At 36.0% G+C, this 18,781-nt stretch overlaps 1 protein-coding gene and 1 pseudogene across 1 annotated transcript; one reads left to right on the top strand and one right to left on the bottom strand.

The window, feature by feature from the left end:
* The first annotated feature begins 1,222 nt into the window (after positions 1–1,222).
* On the top strand, positions 1,223–3,018 carry LOC120199892 (peroxidase 43-like). Its single transcript, XM_039200871.1, has 4 exons — positions 1,223–1,488; positions 1,583–1,765; positions 1,867–2,029; positions 2,537–3,018. Exons 1-4 carry the CDS (start codon positions 1,282–1,284, stop codon positions 2,956–2,958), a joined length of 975 nt encoding a protein of 324 aa, XP_039056802.1. The 5' UTR covers positions 1,223–1,281; the 3' UTR covers positions 2,959–3,018.
* Positions 3,019–3,095: 77 nt separating this feature from the next.
* LOC120199882 lies at positions 3,096–14,704 on the bottom strand (annotated as a pseudogene).
* Between the last annotated feature and the right edge of the window lie 4,077 nt (positions 14,705–18,781).

The raw sequence follows: 18,781 nt of genomic DNA, 5'->3' as shown, positions 1-18,781 counted from the left end.
TTATATTTCTTTTCGGGAAAAAATAATTCAACTTTAACTTTTAGGAGGCCAAAGTGCAATTTGATCATTGTACTAATATAAAATTTTAATATTTTTAAAGGGGTTAGAAGAGAATATTCTCATTTTAGGAGGACAAAGTACAATTTGATCATTGCACTAATATAAACATTTAATTTTAAAGTTCTTGATCCGAAACTTAATATATTTTTTTGGGATAAATCTTGTGTACGACTCGACATATATAAATTTTTTATTTGTATTCGGTAATATATGGATCTAATTGAAAAATATAGAGAGAGTGAGATTGTTGCAATTATCCTTGAGTATATTAGAGATAATTACGATATTGTTTTGGCTCGAGTATTTATCACTCTAACTTGAACCCGACCTGATACTCTAAGAAACCCAACTTGATCTAAAATTGGATTTTTTTAATTAATCACTAGTATTCGACCTATTTACCAACTAAGTCAGATCGGGTACTGCAGAGGCAATGGCTACCCTCCCAACTTAGTTTGCGCTATTCGTAAATGTCAGGGTTCGAACCCCTGACCTTGCTTAAGGGATCTAATACCTCATAAAAAGAAAATTAACCATGTCATATTAAAACCCATCGAATTTGAATCCTTGACTAATACTGATTGAAAGTTTCGACAAAAAATATTAACGTTATCAACAACTGAATTAGGATTTTTCAAACTAAAAGAAAAAACAAAAGATCTAACATTTTAAATATAAAGACTAAATTTTACGCTTTATTTGAGTAGAAGGACCGGTGACATAGTTTTACCTATATCCTATCATTATCTCTCCCAAATTCCCTTCTGGCCATCTCTCATGGGAAGAAGGGCTTAAAATGAATTGGGCCCTCTTTGGAGAATGCATTTATTTAGAGGTAGTTGTGGATATACCTACACTTAATTATGAGGAACTCTTCAAGAACGTGCCATGATCTTTAATGTTTTTCATTCAAAATCACATATATATTTTTTAAAATTGCAATTGCTGTCCTACAATAAAAGTAAAAAGAATTTCATGAACATTTCAAAGAAGAAGAGCACTATAAATCCAGTAGAGAAATGACAAACCACACGCAAATTTTGGTTGAGACGACACTTTTGCTTCTCTATCCAAGAAAGCTGTCACCTTTATAGCTGCTGAGTCCTCTGTCGCTTACTTAAACTCCTCAGCCATTTCTTTTTCACACATACATACATTCGTCTTCCTCCTCGAAGGCACCGTTTTGCTGATAATTACTGTTGGTACTTATCATACTAAACAATGGGATTTGCTTTCTTATTTCAACTGCTGCTGTTATCTGCATTTTCAATTGGGGTTTCTAAAGGCCAGCTTTCTGTGGGGTTTTATGCAAACACATGCCCAAATGCCGAGTCCATTGTCTCGAGCGTTGTCCGGAATGCTGCTCAATCGAGCTCCAACATCCCTCCCGTCTTGCTCATGCTCCATTTTCATGATTGTTTTGTTGAGGTCTTTCTTCCCTTTGTCCACTCTGTTGTCTTTTATCGTCCCATTAATGTTAAAATCAGTGGGAGCTGATGTTTGATATGATATGTGTTTTCAGGGTTGTGATGGTTCGATTCTGATAGAAAATGGTCCGAATGCCGAGAGACATGCGTTTGGTCACCAGGGAGTTGGGGGATTTGAAGTTATAGAACAAGCCAAAGCTCAGCTGGAAGCTACATGTCCGGGAGTTGTTTCTTGTGCTGATATAGTTGCTTTAGCAGCTCGAGATGCAATAGTTTTGGTATAAGATGCATGCATACACTTGGTTTCATTCATATATGTTATTCTGTCTATGTTTAATCCTTAGTTCTATGTATGAATGTATGTATGTATGACATGTAGGCAAATGGACCATCATATGATGTACCGACTGGCCGTAGAGATGGAAGGGTTTCGGATGTTTCTCTGGCGGCTAACGTGCCAGATGTTAGTGACTCAATCCAGTTACTCAAGGATAAGTTTCGTCAGAAAGGCCTCTCAGAGAAAGACCTTGTGCTTCTCAACTGTAAATTACCCCATTCTCCCTCTCTCTCTCTCTGTCTCATGCATGTTTGATGGCATCATTGTTGCAGTAGGAACTCAACTAATATATCATGACTTACTCACACACACGTAAAGGTATTGAAGAAACGCAAGATTTTATGTCGGATAGAAACTTAACAAGTTATATTAGAAATTCATGGATATAAAATTAGATCATCAATAGAAAAGACAAAGAAAATACTTAAACCAAACAAGAATTGAAATTTCCAAGATACAACTATACACCTGCATGGCTTGTTCCATCCCTGCATATATATATATATATATATGACTGTTTACCAAGGACCATATTAGGCTGATAAGCTGGAGTTATCAAGTTTTTTCCTTTCCAGGACAGATGCATGAAGAATAGTCTTTTCTCTAGGCTCTAGCACTTTGTTGAATGTGCCAATTAATAATAGATGGTCCTCAACTTGTGAGCATCTAATGCCATCTTTGTTTTTTATTTTGACAATGAAAATGCATGCAGCGGCACATACGATTGGCACGACAGCTTGTTTTTTCATGACCAAAAGGCTTTACAATTTCTCACCTGGTGGGGGCTCAGACCCTGCAATAAGCCCTGATTTTTTGCCGGAGCTGAAATCCGTTTGCCCTCAGAATGGAGACGATAATGTGAGACTGCCAATGGATCGAGGCAGCGAGAAATCGTTCGATAAACTGATAATGGAAAACGTTCGGAACGGTTTCGCGGTGCTGGAATCTGATGCCAGGCTATACGACGATGACACCACGATGATGGTGGTTGACTCCTATTTTGGATTCCTCAGTCCAATTTTTGGACCCTCTTTTGAAGAAGATTTTGTTGACTCCATTGTGAAGATGGGGCAGATTGGGGTGAAAACAGGGTCTAAAGGAGAAACCAGGCGTGTTTGTACAGCTTTCAATTGAATCAAAATCATACTGCAGATAGTTTTTCTTTGTTTGATATGATACCATAAATATCACCACAGATTGTGAAGCCGATGCTAAAGAATTACACCACAAAGATACTGAACAATCCTCAATACTACATGGCACCAAAACATTCACAAAGTCCGCAGGTAACTCAGCAGATGATAGCCACTTGCAGACATTCCTGTAACGGCAATAAAACTCGCCCATGAAAACTGCTCGAAAGAATTTATCATGACATGTCGGTATTTTTCAGTCTGCACACATGCACCGTAAAGCAAACCAAAGACCAAGCACACGTGTTGGTTTTATTTCAATATCGGAAAACTTTGCCGGTGGACTCGATTCCCAAACCAATGATCTAGCTCTCTCTCTATATAGTTTGTTTTGCATATATAATGAGAGCCTAAAGTTTGCCATCTGTTTTCTGGGATTGAGAAACCGAAAATATCGTTCTAATTCATGCATAACTCATTTTTCTGAAATTGGTCTTTTTTCCTGACAAAATGATGACTATAAACTTGTTCATTGCAATTATTGACGGAAATAACTTGCCTGTAACTAGTTGGATCTTGACCTTGATCTGTGTATGGGCAAGCCAAAGATGCAAAAGGAAACATGAGAACTAAGGGAGAGAAAACTGCTGCTTAAGTAACATATATATATAGCAAACTTCAAATATATACATACTTGGCTAATCGGGAAGGTGAAGGTGACCTTGATACAGACCTGGATAAAGAAATAATCAGGCTAACCATGAGAAAGAAGATAGCTACAGAAATTAAGGTTATGACTATGCGTACACAAGAGAGTGAAATTTTTGTTGAAAATTGGCACACTAAATTGCATCAATTGTTAACATTATGAGTGGTAATTTGGTGGCATTAATGGGGTGGCAAAATTGGTTAAATTTGATCACCAAATTGTTGAAAATTTTGGATGGTAAAACTATACAATTAGTCATTGTAATTTAGGGTATTTACAAATTAGTCCTTAAAGCTTCAACTATAAATACCCTAGTTCATTTAGCTTCAAAACCATCCCAAAGCATTCTAGCTTTCTTCCAATACTAGAGAGATTTTAGAGAGTTTCTTGAGAGTTGTTTTCTCCTTTTTTATCTAGAGAGAATTATCATTGTTTCTCCTTAGTAGATCGAGAGAGGTTGTAATTCCTATTTTCTCATAGTTAAATTCTTCTACCGTTGCCCATGGTTTTTACCCTAAATTTTTAGGGGTTTTTCACGTAAATTTTGTGTCTCTTTTATCTTCATTTTTATTTTCTCAAATTATCAGTTACGATTTTGCTCTATCCGATAACCGTCTTCCGCAACAATTTTTTGGGTGTTAATCTCTCAATTTTGTGTATGAGGGAGACCTTAACACAGGAGAAGATAAAAGCAAAAGACCAATAAAATTTATAGGTACCTTTGATTGCCTCTTGGACTCCTACTGTGACATCTACTCCTGCTTCGACCCCTGAGAGGACTGCCCTCATAGCTTTCACCTGAAATAACAATTGCAAGTTCCTATAAAATGTATTTTTAAAGAGAAATTAAAATGAAAAATGAAATTCCCTCCACCTCAATAAACAAGGGTATTTTCTTTTCTATCAAAGACAAACTCGTTTATTCATGCATACCATCACCAACAGAAACCCCAGCCGCCACCCCCCAAAAAAAGAATTATATATTCAAGTGAATCTATTAAAACATGAGCAATCACTTGTACAAAAGTCAACTTAAAAAATGAGTCTGTTACATATTTCCTTCTTCAGTCAAAACCTTAAAACATGGACAGAAAACATTTAACAAAGCCCAAAGCCACATAACTCTGCAAATAAAAAGGGGTTACCCCGACATATGCCCTTGCAAAAGGATTTCGAAATTCAGAATCATCAAGTTCCCTTATCTGTGCAACAAGGAAATCAAAAGCAAGGTAAGTAAAATAATCAAGAACCACATGTCACGAACAAATCAAATCCATAGCCATAGGTTCCAATAAATACACCGCATATTTCATGTCGCCATAATTTGTGTAGTCCACAACACCCATGGCTTGTAGGAAAAATTATAGCTAAACAAATTTGGACGCCTGAACATATAAAATAAAATGCAGAAACAGATAGATATGGATATAACATGAAAATAGTAAGTGAACCTAATCAGATCGCATACCATCACCTTCCAGATAAATTTCAGCAAACCATACATCTCCAGCCTTGCTCATGTGATCCTAAAATAAATCCATGATAAGCTACTTTCCAGCTCCATATGAGAAGAGCCTTAATTTAGAACAAGTTGGAATAACCTCACCTTCAGATCTTGCCAAGAAGCACAAGAAGGCAGTCCGTGAACAACAACTGAATCATAGTGAATGAAAACAATGTCAATATGGTACAAGGGAAAAGTACAACAGACAGACAATAGAAATACATAAAGAATGAAACAGCAACAGGAACTTTAAAAAAAATGTATATAAGTTTCACCTCGAAACTCAGACCGACGGGAAGCACCAAATCGTCCTCTACCAGCTCTGCCGCCACCATATTCACGTCAAGAAGATTGCCCCCTACCACAATGGGCAAGTTCTATTCCATTCAAGGGGAATCGATACCCCCTCAAACGAATATGAATTTCCTGAACGCTAGGGGGGAATCGATACCCCCAGGGGGGAACCGATTCCCCCATAATAAAAAAAGAGAAAAGAAAGAAGAGAGACTAAACTATCAATTTCTTAAATTGGTAGGCTATTAGAGGTTAATTTCAAGACTTAGGCATCTGATAATCATCTTGAAAATTTTGCTTATGTAGATATTGAGCCTAATCGAGTTTCGGAACCATCGATAAGTAGGATAAATCGAGGGAAAAACAAAGAAATCTAGATGAGTGCATATGCATAGCATGAATATGTATTTTATTCAGTTCTAGACTTGTGATAAGTCTAGATTCAATATTTTGATACATGATCGTAGTTCATATTATGATATATGACATGAATCCATACCATATGCATTATGGGACATGAATATGAAAGAAAAAGTTATATGAGTTATATGATAAAGGTATGGAAATAATATGTCTACGTGATATGAATTAGATAAATTGTGAAAGCCCATGTTATGTAAATGAGAACTATAGGTATAGTTGGCATGCCAAGGGTAGAGGGTCTATGTGGTCCTTCGGGATATATATGTATTCTTTGGAACATGTGTGAGGTCTGGTGAGACACATACTTGATCCTTGGTATATGTATACGATTCTTAAAGAATGATATATGGTCCTTCGGGACATATATGTATTCTTTGGAACATGTGTGAAGTCTGGTGAGACACATACTTGATCCTTGGCATATGTATATGATTCTTAAGGAATGATATGTTGTCCTTATGGACATTATTATATGGCACTACGGTGCAATTCTACGCGGCACTCTGGTGCAATTCTATGTGGCACTTAAGTGCAATTATATGAGTTGTGGTGACAGCATAGTGCACAACCTCACAATACTCACATACCTTAGGTTCTCTGTATGGTACCATGGGCTAATGAACTTACTAAGGCGAACTTATGAATGTGAATTTGATAAGTATATGTGTAAGAAACATGGTTTTGGTTATTGCATTGTTTACATACATCTTATTACTGCAACCCCTATCATTTTGGCAATTACTTTATATTTATTGATATTATTATTATATTATTACCTCACTAAGTCGATGACTTAGTGTGTGAGTGTTTCACACGTAGGATCTGATAAAGTAGACGATCGAGGTTAAGCAGCTGGACAACATTACTCCTGCAACTATCAGATCAGAAGCAACTTAATCAGTAGGTCATTTTGTTATGAAAATGGATGTTGGCATGTAATTTTAGAGTTAAGTTGTGTATGCTCTAAATATTTTGGTAAACTTATATTACCATATGTATATTATTGTATTTTTCGTAATATAAGTTCAAGTATTTTACTATTATTTGTAATGAGTTGTGTTTTAAAAGTCAATGTAATATCTCTGACTCGTATCCGGGTTGGGATACAGGTTGGGGGTGTTACATTTAATGGTATCAGAGCTATGGTTTAGTCGATTCTAGGCATAAACCAGAGTCTATAGAGTCTTTAAATGGAATATATGCCAACAAATAGTGAGAACTTCTGATCTGGTATAGTATGAGTATGATGTTTTGCTAATAGAAAATTGTGTTTATTCTTATTAGATGTCCGAACATAATAGCTCCCGAAGTGAAGCGGGAGAAGATAGGCATGCTGAAAGCATTATTTCACCTGCCTTGGCCAGGCAAGGTGAAGAACATACATCTCAAGGAGTGCCTGTGCAAGATCAAGATATGTTCTTCATAACGTTAGACACTATTCTAACGCGTCTTCAACCTCCTGCTCCACCAACTCAAAGGATGAATGTAGCAAAAGAGTTGAGAGGTTTAGGAGCTCCCGAATTTAAGGGAGAAACCGAAGAAGGTCCGTTTGCGGCAGATCTTTGGTTAAATGATTTAAAAATCATGTTGGATGGTCTCCATTGTTCTGAAGTGGAGAAGTTAGATGGAGTTATCTCGTTGTTGAGGGGTCATGCGAGAATATGGTGGACGAACGTCACCATGAGGATGCCCAGTGACCAATTGACTTGGTCTTTATTCTTAGATGAATTTAAAAACAAGTACATTGGAGATCAATTTATTCGACAGATGAAGCAGGAGTTTTTGAATTTGAAACAGATGAACCGCTCTGTATATGAGTATGAATATGAGTTCAACAAGTTGAGTAGGTTTGCATCCGAGCTTGTGCCTACTGAAAAAGAGGCTTGTGAATGGTTTGTGGAGGGTTTACGCCCTAGATTGAAAGAGATGCTGATAGTATTGAATTTGTCCTCGTTCCAAGAGGTGATCAATCGTGACAAGGCTCTTGAAAGAGCTCAGAATGAGAGATTCAGGGATTTTAGAGTTCAAACATCAAAGAGAACAGGTGCTTCTTTTAGCTCCGTACCATCAAAAAGGGGAAGAGACTCGGGATTTCGATCACAAGCTAGATCAGAATCAGTTGCATCGTCTGCTAGGGGAGCAAGTCAGGCAAGACCTAGACAGACGCAGTCAGTGGGATCTGGTGTTGGGAGATCTACTCCGAGTCAAGCGAGACAGTGTCAGCACTGTGGGAAAAACCATTCTAGGGCTTTTCGGATGGCTGCTGGGACTTGTTTTCGATGCGGAGATGCCGGACATTTTATCCGGGATTGTCCATTGATTGTTGGTGAGCCTGCACCATTTGAAAGAGTTGGTTCTTCCTCACAAAGAGGACGAGAAAGAGGCAGAGGAAGGAACCCGTCTGAATTCTCTGCTCAACCTGAAGTTCGATCAACCGCACGGGTGTACAATCTAAAGACAAGTGAAGACCGTGATGACCCTGATATTATAGCAGGTACTTTTCAGTTGTATGATAAATTAGTATTGGTACTGATTGATCCGGGTTCTAATTATTCTTATATTATAAGTAAGTTAGTAAAGGAATTGAGGATTCCCTTAGAAGCTACGAGTAATGAGATTATAGTAACAACTCCGTTAGGCCATAGTGCTCGGGTGAATAAAGTCTGTAAGGGGTGTCCCATAAAGGTTCAGGGAATTGAATTCCCTGCTAATCTGATGGAATTACCCTTTGACGAGTTTGAAGTGATTCTGGGAATGGATTGGTTATTCCGTTACTATGGAGATGTTAATTGCAGATTAAAAAAGATAACCATGAAAAGTCCAGGAGGAACAGAGATAAGTGTGAGCAGTGAAAAGTTTAATCCCTTAGCAAATGTAATGTAGTAATGTCAGCTAAGAAACTATTGCTACAGGGATGTCAAGGATTTCTTGCAAATGTGATAGATTTAAGAGCTATAGAAAAAGGGCTAGAGGAGATTCCAATAGTTCAAGAATTCCCTGAAGTTTTCCCGGCTGAGTTGCCAGGATTACCTCCAGATAGAGAGGTAGAATTTCAAATTGACATAATGCCAGGAACCGCTCCAATTGCAATGGCACCTTATCGGATGGCTCCGAAAGAAATGCAAGAGTTAAAGAATCAATTGCAAGAGTTGTTAGGAAAAGGATTTATTCGATCAATTGTGTCACCTTGGGGAGCTCCGGTGTTATTTGTTAAGAAGAATGATGGATCAATGCGTCTCTGTATTGATTATCGACAGCTTAATAAGGTGACCATCAAGAACAAGTATCCCCTTCCACTCATTGATGACTTGTTTGATCAACTAAAAGGAGCTTCAGTATTTGCGAAGATCGATCTACGTTCGGGTTATCATCAATTGAAGATTCAGGAGAAAGATATTCCGAAGACGGCTTTCAGAACGAGATATGGTCATTATGAATTCATCGTAATGCCATTCGGAGTAACGAATGCACCAGCTGCTTTCATGGATCTCATGAACATGATTTTTTAACCCTATTTGGACCAGTTTGTTATTATCTTTATTGATGACATACTGGTTTACTCGAAGTCCATTGAAGAGCACAGTGCACATCTGAGGCTAGTTTTGCAAATTCTCAGGGATAAAAATCTCTATGTGAAATTGTCCAAATGTGAATTTTGGCTAAACGAAGTAATTTTCTTGGGGCATGTAATCTCGGCAGTTGGGATTAGAGTAGACCCTCAGAAGGTTAAAGCTATAATGGACTGGGAAGTTCCAAAGAATGTATCTGAAGTTTGGAGTTTCCTTGGACTTGCCGGTTATTATCGAAGATTTGTTAAGAATTTTTCGATGATAGTGCTGCCTTTAATAAAGATGATGAGAAAGAATGTACCGTTTGTTTGGACTTCTGAATGTCAAGAAAGTTTTAAAGCTTTAAAGAGAATTCTGACGGAAACTCCGATATTGGTTCAACCGGAATCTGGCAAGAATTTTGTAGTATACAGTGACACATCCCATAACGGGTTGGGGTGTGTATTAATGCAAGAAGGGAAGGTGGTAGCGTATGCATCGAGACAGTTGAAACCACATGAAAAGAATTACCCCACTCATGATTTAGAAATGGCTGCTGTAGTATTCGCTCTCAGGATTTGGCGTCATTATCTTTATGGGGAGCGTTGTTACTTATATACGGATCATAAGAGCCTGAAGTACCTGATGAATCAAAAAGAGTTGAATTTGAGGCAACGTAGATGGGTAGAGTTCTTAAAAGATTATGATATGATAATTGACTATCATCCCGGAAAGGCTAATGTGGTAGCATATGCTTTGAGTAGAAAGATGTTTGTAGCTTTACGAGCTATGGATGCAAGATTATCTTTAACGGGAGACGGTGGTCTTTGTGCAGAGTTAACCCTTAAACCAGCATGGTTGGAACGAATAGGAGAATTACAAAGTAAAGATGAAATATGTTTGAAAAGAATTGAGCAAGTAAAGAACAAAGAGATTAAAGACTTTGAGATTTAGTCAGATGGAAATCTATATTGTAAAGAAAGAATTGTAATACCTGACAATGACGACTTGAAGAAAGAAATATTAACAGAGGCTCATTGCAGTCCGTTAACAATGCACCCGGGTGGAACCAAGATGTATATGGATTTGAAGGATCGATTTTGGTGGTCAGGGATGAAACGAAGCATCACCGAATTTGTGTCTAAGTGTTTGATATGTCAACAAGTTAAAGCTGAGCATCAAGTTCCGTCAGGATTATTGCAACCGCTTTTCATTCCTCAATGGAAATGGGAAAATGTTATGATGGATTTTGTTTCGGGGTTACCCTTGACTCCGAATAAAAGAGAATCAATTTGGGTAATTGTTGATCGATTAACTAAGTCAGCACATTTCTTTCCGGTTATAACGGATTTCTCTATGGAAAAGTATGCAGAGCTGTATATTAGAGAAGTTATTAGATTGCATGGAGTGTCTGTTTCTATAGTCTCTGATCGAGACCCTGGATTCACTTCTAGATTCTGGAAATCTTTACATGGAGCGTTAGGGACTCGTTTAAACTTTAGTACAGCTTTTCATCCTCAGACTGATGGGTAATCAGAGAGAACTATTCAGATATTGGAAGATATGTTGAGAGCATGCGTAATGGAATTCAAAGGATCATGGGAAAAGTATTTACCGCTGGCAGAGTTCGCTTACAACAATAGTTATCAGTCTAGTATAAAGATGGCCCCATATGAAGCATTATATGGAAGAAAATGTCGTACTCCATTAAATTGGTATGAACTCAAAGATCGAAGTGTTCTTGGTCCGGATTTAATTCAAGATGTAGAACAGAAAGTTTGAGAAATTCAGCATAACCTCAAAGTGGCCTCTGATCGGCAAAAGTCCTATTCTGATCTTAAAAGAAAGGAGATTGAATTTGAAGTTGGGGATAAAGTGTTTTTAAAGGTATCTCCATGGAAGAATGTGTTGAGGTTTGGTCGGAAAAGAAAGTTAAGTCCCCGGTTTATTGGACCATATGAGATTGTAAAAAGAGTGGGACCCGTAGCATACCAATTGACTTTACCACCAGAAATGGAAAAGATTCACAATGTATTCCATGTCTCAATGCTTCGGAGATATCGATCGGATCCCTCCCATATCGTAAACCCAGAAGAGATCGAGGTACAACTGGATTTGACTTATGAGGAAGAACCGATTCAAATTTTAGCTCATGAGGTTAAACAATTGAGGAACAAGACTATTCCATTGGTTAAAGTTTTATGGAAGAATCATAAAGTAGAGGAAGCAACATGGGAGCGTGAGGAGGATATGAGGAATCAGTATCCCCATCTCTTTTCTTATTGAAAATTCGAGGACGAATTTTCTTAAGGGAGGGAGATTTGTAACATCCTCCATGCCGGGTTAGTGATTAATTTGTAAAGTTTCAGCATTTGGTGATTTAAGTAGAATGATGGAAGAGTTTAATGACTTATTTGAGTTATTTTGTGTAGGATTTAATTATAAAGAACGAAGATTAGAAGGATAAAATGGTCTTTTTATAGTAATATAATTTTGGGGTTAGTATTATATTAACCACGTGGATGTATAGGAAATTAATACAAGCTTCCAGAGTCATCTTCTTCTTTTTTCTTCTTCATACGTGAGACCCAAGCTAAGGTAAGATTTTCTTGTTAGTGAATTTCTTGATGAATTTATGGTTGATTCATGACCATTAGGCAATAGTTAAGCTTAAAGGAAGTTTAAATTGTTTTAAAACCTCAAGAGGAGAAGTATATGAAGAATTAATGAAAGGAAGTATAAAAGTGAAATCTTAGATTAGAGTTCATAATAAGAATTGGAAGTGAGATTTGACTTGTCATCTAGTTAATTAAGGGATATGAAGTGTTAGAATTTGAATTAGAACACCTTGAAAATTTAGTGTGATTCTTGAATGCCATGTAAATGATGAAATTTTGGGTTTAAAGAAGTGATTATGGAATAGAAATGAGTTTAAATATGTGTATAGAAGTTAGGAATATTAAAGGAAGTAAAATATGAAGGTTTAAGATGAAATGAAGTGAATTTCGAGCTCAAAATATGATTTCTGGGCTAGGGGAATCGATACCCATTCAAGGGGAATCGATACCCCCTCAAACGAATATGAATTTCCAGAACGCTAGGGGGGAATCGATACCCCCAGGGGGGAACCAATTCCCCCATAATAAAAAAAGATAAAAGAAAGAAGAGAGACTAAACTATCAATTTCTTAAATTGGTAGGCTATTAGAGGTTAATTTCAAGACTTAGGCATCTGATAATCATCTTGAAAATTTTGCTTATGTAGATATTGAGTCTAATCGAGTTTCGGAACCATCGACAAGTAGGATCAATCAAGGGAAAACAAAGAAATCTAAGTGAGTGCATATGCATAGCATGAATATGTATTTTATTCAGTTCTAGACTTGTGATAAGTCTATATTCAATATTTTGATACATGATCGTAGTTCATATTATGATATATGACATGAATCCATACCATATGCATTATGGGACATGAATATGAAAGAAAAAGTTATATGAGTTATATGATAAAGGTATGGAAATAATGTCTACGTGATATGAATTAGATAAATTGTGAAAGCCCATGTTATGTAAATGAGAACTATAGGTATAGTTGGCATGCCAAGGGTAGAGGGTCTATGTGGTCCTTCGGGACATATATGTATTCTTTGGAACATGTGTGAGGTCTGGTGAGACACATACTTGATCCTTGGTATATGTATATGATTCTTAAGGAATGATATGTGGTCATTTGGGACATATATGTATTCTTTGGAACATGTGTGAAGTCTGGTGAGACACATACTTGATCCTTGGCATATGTATATGATTCTTAAGGAATGATATGTGGTCCTTATGGACATTATTATATGGCACTACGGTGCAATTCTACGCGGCACTACGGTGCAGTTCTACGTGGCACTTAGGTGCAATTATATGAGCTGTGGTGACAGCATAGTGCACAACCTCACAATACTCACATACCTTAGGTTCTCTGTATAGTACCATGGGCTAATGAACTTACTAAGGCGAACTTATGAATGTGAATTTGATAAGTATATGTGTAAGAAACATGGTTTTGGTTATTGCATTGTTTACATACATCTTATTACTGCAACCCCTCTCATTTTGGCAATTACTTTGTATTTATTGATATTATTATTATATTATTGCCTCACTAAGTCGATGACTTAGCGTGTGAGTGTTTCACACGTAGGATCTGATAAAGTAGACGATCGAGGTTAAGCAGCTGGACAACATTACTCCTGCAACTATCAGATCAGAAGCAACTTAATCAGTAGGTCATTTTGTTATGAAAATGGATGTTGGCATGTAATTTTAGAGTTAAGTTGTGTATGCTCTGAATATTTTGGTAAACTTATATTACCATATGTATATTATTGTATTTTTCGTAATATAAGTTCAAGTATTTTACTATTATTTGTAATGAGTTGTGTTTTAAAAGTCAATGTAATATCTCTGACTCATATCCAGGTTGGGATACGGGTTGGGGGTGTTATAAGTTGTACTTGAAACCTCTAATCATTGGTCATATTCTGAACCTAAAGACCTCAGTTTGATGCCTGGCCAAAAAGTAGTTCGTCTTTGCGACCACGATGTCATCGCACTCTCGAACTGAATGAAATTGAACTCGAAAGCCTTAGTCTTCTTCTCGACTTAAAGACCCTGGCTTGATGTTTGACTGAAGGGTAATTCCTTCTTGTTACCATGCGGCCAATGTACCCTTAAAGTTAAGTGGAATCGAACTTAAGAGCTCTTGTTTGACGAATAACTCTCCTCGCCTCGAGCCCTGTCAAAATTAGTTTAGGCCTTCTTCTAGACTTGAAGACCTTATTTTGGGTTTTGACCGAGAAGTAGTTCATCGTTGTGACCACATGGTCACTATGCCTTCGAGCTGAGTGGAATCGAACTTGGAAGCTTTTGCTCGACAAATAGCTCTTCTCGCCTTAAGTTATGTTGAATTTTGACTAGAAAGTGGTTTCTTTTTGCCAAATCATTGTCAACCTTGGTCTTCTTCTTGGTTTAAAGACCTCGATTTATCGGAAGGTAATTCATTGGGCTGCAATTACCATAAGAGCTTGCATCGTGTCCTCATGTATAACAATAAACTTGTTCTTATTGTTAGGAAGAGATCTCGTACTGAACAAACTTTTCTTGCCATCATAGGCGAAATTCTTTCCAACCAACTCATTGTTGTAGGTCTGTTGCACTTCCCGGGCGACCATCTTCATTGTAAAGAGAGACATTGTAATGGAAGAAGTAACCATCCGTACTGCCCATATTCACTTTGAAATGATTAATTAGAATTGTTATATTTTGTCCCTTTGATCCAGTATCACGTCTGGCCATGGATTGTAATGCTACCATCTTCTTCGCAGCGTCAGGCTCTACTTTGATAAAAAAAAAACACATCATGAGGCACATGAGATAGAGGGAGAAGAGATTAGGATGCCCCACTTTATCTCACGTTCTTCAAGTGAATCTTCGAGAAAAATGTCTTGTTTGAGAAATGCCTTGAAAAGTTTGATGTAAAAATGATGTCAACGTAATTGAAGCAGAATATCATTTCACTGAATATTAAATAAACAAATCAGACATGTTAATTTCAAAAATTATAGCCCTTTGACAAATGTCAAGATCCATTGGTGATTTGGGAAGGTAATGTGATCAGGTTTTGTCTTATCAGGACTTCATGGTTTTTTAATGTTTTTATGAATAGGAAGTGGACAAAATAACGTAATTGCTACACTTCATTGCAAAACTTCTTAGAGAGTATTTCTATTTCAGTTATAAAGAATCTTTCATTTATTCAAGTTTCATAGACTCCTTAAGCACATATAATGTAGAAATATCAATTTAAAAGCAAAATTCATGAGTGTTTTTGTGTAGTCGACTATAACAGATATTTCTTGACTCTCTTAGTCCACATTTCATTGAAACTCGTTATCAGTCGACATTTACTTTAGGCATTACCTTCTTTCTTTAAATTATACCTTGTAAACTTTTATGTCCTCGCTTTAGATTTTCTGGGAGATTCATCTCGACACATGGAGACTAGTGTCATGATTTGAATGTAATCGTATTCATAAAGATATGACAATTGACATGGCCCATTACTTTAGCAGAATACCCTTAATTAAAGGAATCAAGCATTAGAAAGTCTTCGACTTGAAAAAATCAAACGAAACTCACTTCATAAAGCTCATACATTACCTCCATAGATGCTTCATATATTACCTCCGAATATTAACATCCTACTACTTTCAGCGGAGTGCCCCCAACATTGTTAAAATTATCATTCATTAATATCACATTAATTCTTGAGTTTTTGATTTCAAGATTTTCTAAGCTCGTCAAGAAGAATTTGTTATAGTCTGAGTGTATGTGAAAGTCAAGAAATTTCATCCTTAGAGCTTAATTTTCAAGCAACTTATCTAAACCAAATTCTCTATTCCACCATTCCATTTGTGAAAATTGTATATCATCACGGAACATCCTTAATAGATATGCAAACTAACCAGTCTTGCAATGTCATGCATCGAGGATGCCCCATCTTGTCTACTTTCATACTTATCTGAATATCTTATGGTTTCATTGTGTGAGAGAAATGTTTCTTTTTTTAGGGGGTCAATGATGAATGAACCTTGTCTTTTTGGGAATTTGATCTCGTCATATGTCAAAAGGCTATAACCTCAATTCCAAAATATGCATTTCATTATATATGATATTCAATGAATTTCAGGAATGCTTCATTTCTCTAAAAAAATGACATTTATTGAAAAAGAGTCCTGACATAAAAAGGCAGATTCAAACAATACATGTTATGGTCTAGACAACACAACTCCATGATTTCTTCTTGTCTCATCCCTGGATGCCCCATTCAATTTGTACCATATTTCTTAATCAAATCTTGAATTATCACTCTGCTAGTAACCAGCTTCTTGATTTCCTCCATGAGTGATATAACTTTTCCAGTGGGGTGATCGGCTACCCCCATGTGAAAGTCACATGTGATGTTTGGTTCATAACCATAGGCAGTAGGGCTAGTTAAAACTCTTGACGGTTTAAGAATAAGATATCAACCCTTAATCAGATGTGGAAACAAAGCTGGGATAGGCACTTGAAACATCTCAAGGGTCGTGTTTACCCAAGACATCTTTCGCTGTGAATGCTTGCAAAGAGTGATTTTCTCTTCTAGTTTTATCTCCTCCATATTACTTATGATGTGACCCACCACCTGATTGATCTTCGTGACGAGCTGACCTTTGGCCTGCATATTCATCATGCTTGTTAACTCATTGATTCATCTTGGAACCACTTCAATTGATCGTTAATTTCTCATTGAGTTTTGGCCAAATTTTCTTGAGGCCTCTCTATTTTATTGCTATGTGATATTATCTCGTTCATGGAATGCATGGGATGCTACTGAAATGAAATCTCCTAAGAATTAATCACAATGGCTATATGATAAATGCATGTGGAATAATTAATGCAATTAAAATGCAAATATACAAGATGCAAAAGACGAGGTACTGATCCCTAAAGTGTCTGCCATAATGAATAATCTTCATTAGGACAAAAGTGTTATTACATTTAGGGCCAAAAACATTTAAATGTACACTTTGCTAGACTCTAGAAATCTTCTAATAGATCGAAAAGTCTCCACGCTTTATTGGTTGGATGTCATACATTAATGCCTATCCGTCAAATTCTACAATGGTCGGTGGACTTGCCCCAGGAACTCCAGGATAATTGCTTTACTTTCGTTAGGTTCATTCCCTACTATGGTTCTCCATCGTAAGAACTATCTAAAGCTTACTTGCTTTTCTTGTGTCTTCCCATAACACTGTGTTTTTTCGGGACTCCGTGTTCGATGCTTCCTTCTGCATTTAAAAAGATTTCATCACTTTGTTTAACTCGATCTTCTCATAGTCTTTTCTAGTTTGAAAACTAGTGTATTTCTCGGTAATGGACTTCGTGTTATCGATCGTGCTAAAAAGATTTCATCATTTTGTTTAACTCGATCTTCTCGTAGTCTTTTCTAGTTTGAAAACTTGTGTATTTCTCGGTAATGGACTTCGTGTTATCGATCGTGCTTCAAAACTGTGTTAGAGTTATAACACTTCCTCTCGTGCTTTCGCTTGCCCCACATGCTTTACAGCTCTTGGACGTCGTTCTGCTGGATTGAAGCGTAATCATCTAACGTAGCCACATTACAATTTGTCTCTTTATTCGAGCCTTCTTAGAACACAATCATGCCCCTACGTTTTTATCCCCTTGCTTCACAACCCCCTTTGTTTATTTTTTTTTGTTTTAAAATCATATCTAACGTTTATTTTTTTTGTTTTGTTTTAGTATCTTACCGTTAAAAACTTAAAGAAATTATTATACGTGACACTTTTTTTTTATGGATAACTTATATCATTTATCGCTCAATTGTCTTTTTACTCATATTTTGGTCATTGAAGTTTAATTTTTTAATTAATTATTTAACTTTTAAATTACTCTTAATTTAATCACTCTAACTTTCAATTTTATTTTTATTGAATTACATATTAATTAAATAATAAAAATGACAAGCCATAATAATTATTAATAAAATAAATTAGATGGATTAAAATAAGAACAATATGAAAGGTGAATAGTTAATTGAAAATTTTTAGATTTTAGTAACCAAGACAAGAGTAAGAAGATAGTTGAGTGATGATTAATTTAATTTTGAATGATGATTAATTTAATTTACCCATAAAATGAAAGGTACTAAAATGAAACAAAAAGTAAATGTTAAATATGATTTTAAAACAATTAAAAATTTTAGTACTATAGAAAAAAATGATAATTTAAGTATTAAATATAAAATTTATCATATTTTCTATTGTACCCTCCGATTACCCTGTATTGTCAGCGAAATGTCACCTAAAAACATTAATATCATATTTAATAGGGTAAAGTATATGAATAGTCATCCGAGTATAGGATATTTTTGTGTTAAGTCTCTTAACTATCGAAAGTTATAAAATAGTCTTTCGACTGTAAAGTGTTGCTTTGTTGAGTCTCTCGGCTATTAAAATTTACAAAAAGTCATTCAACTATTCATATATTTTAAACTCATATTTTTTGCTAAAAAATTGACAATGGACTGAGCTGGAAGTTAACTTGTAGACTGAAATAGAATAAAATTTTATTATAGAATCTCAAACAACTATACAACTGAAACTATTCCAATATTAGATTTTATAATATCTTAATAAGCATATTAGCGTCTAACTTAGACGATTGACAGTTTTTAATAAAAAATAATGAGTTTGTAATATATGAATACCCGAGTGACTTTTATAACTTTT

This window comes from Hibiscus syriacus, unplaced genomic scaffold, assembly GCF_006381635.1.
Source record: "Hibiscus syriacus cultivar Baekdansim isolate YM2019G1 unplaced genomic scaffold, ASM638163v2 tig00005712_pilon, whole genome shotgun sequence".
In the NCBI taxonomy this organism is placed as follows: Eukaryota; Viridiplantae; Streptophyta; class Magnoliopsida; order Malvales; family Malvaceae; genus Hibiscus; species Hibiscus syriacus.
The sequence above is the reverse complement of the archived record's forward strand: the minus strand, read 5'-3'. Positions and strand labels throughout refer to the sequence as shown.

Bases quoted from the DNA above. Each gene is read 5' to 3' on its own strand.
- LOC120199892 (XM_039200871.1), top strand. From the start codon at position 1,282: ATGGGATTTGCTTTCTTATTTCAACTGCTGCTGTTATCTGCATTTTCA. The intron at 1,489-1,582 runs GTCTTTCTTCCC...ATGTGTTTTCAG, and splicing joins TTCATGATTGTTTTGTTGAG to GGTTGTGATGGTTCGATTCT. The intron at 2,030-2,536 runs GTAAATTACCCC...AAATGCATGCAG, and splicing joins AGACCTTGTGCTTCTCAACT to CGGCACATACGATTGGCACG.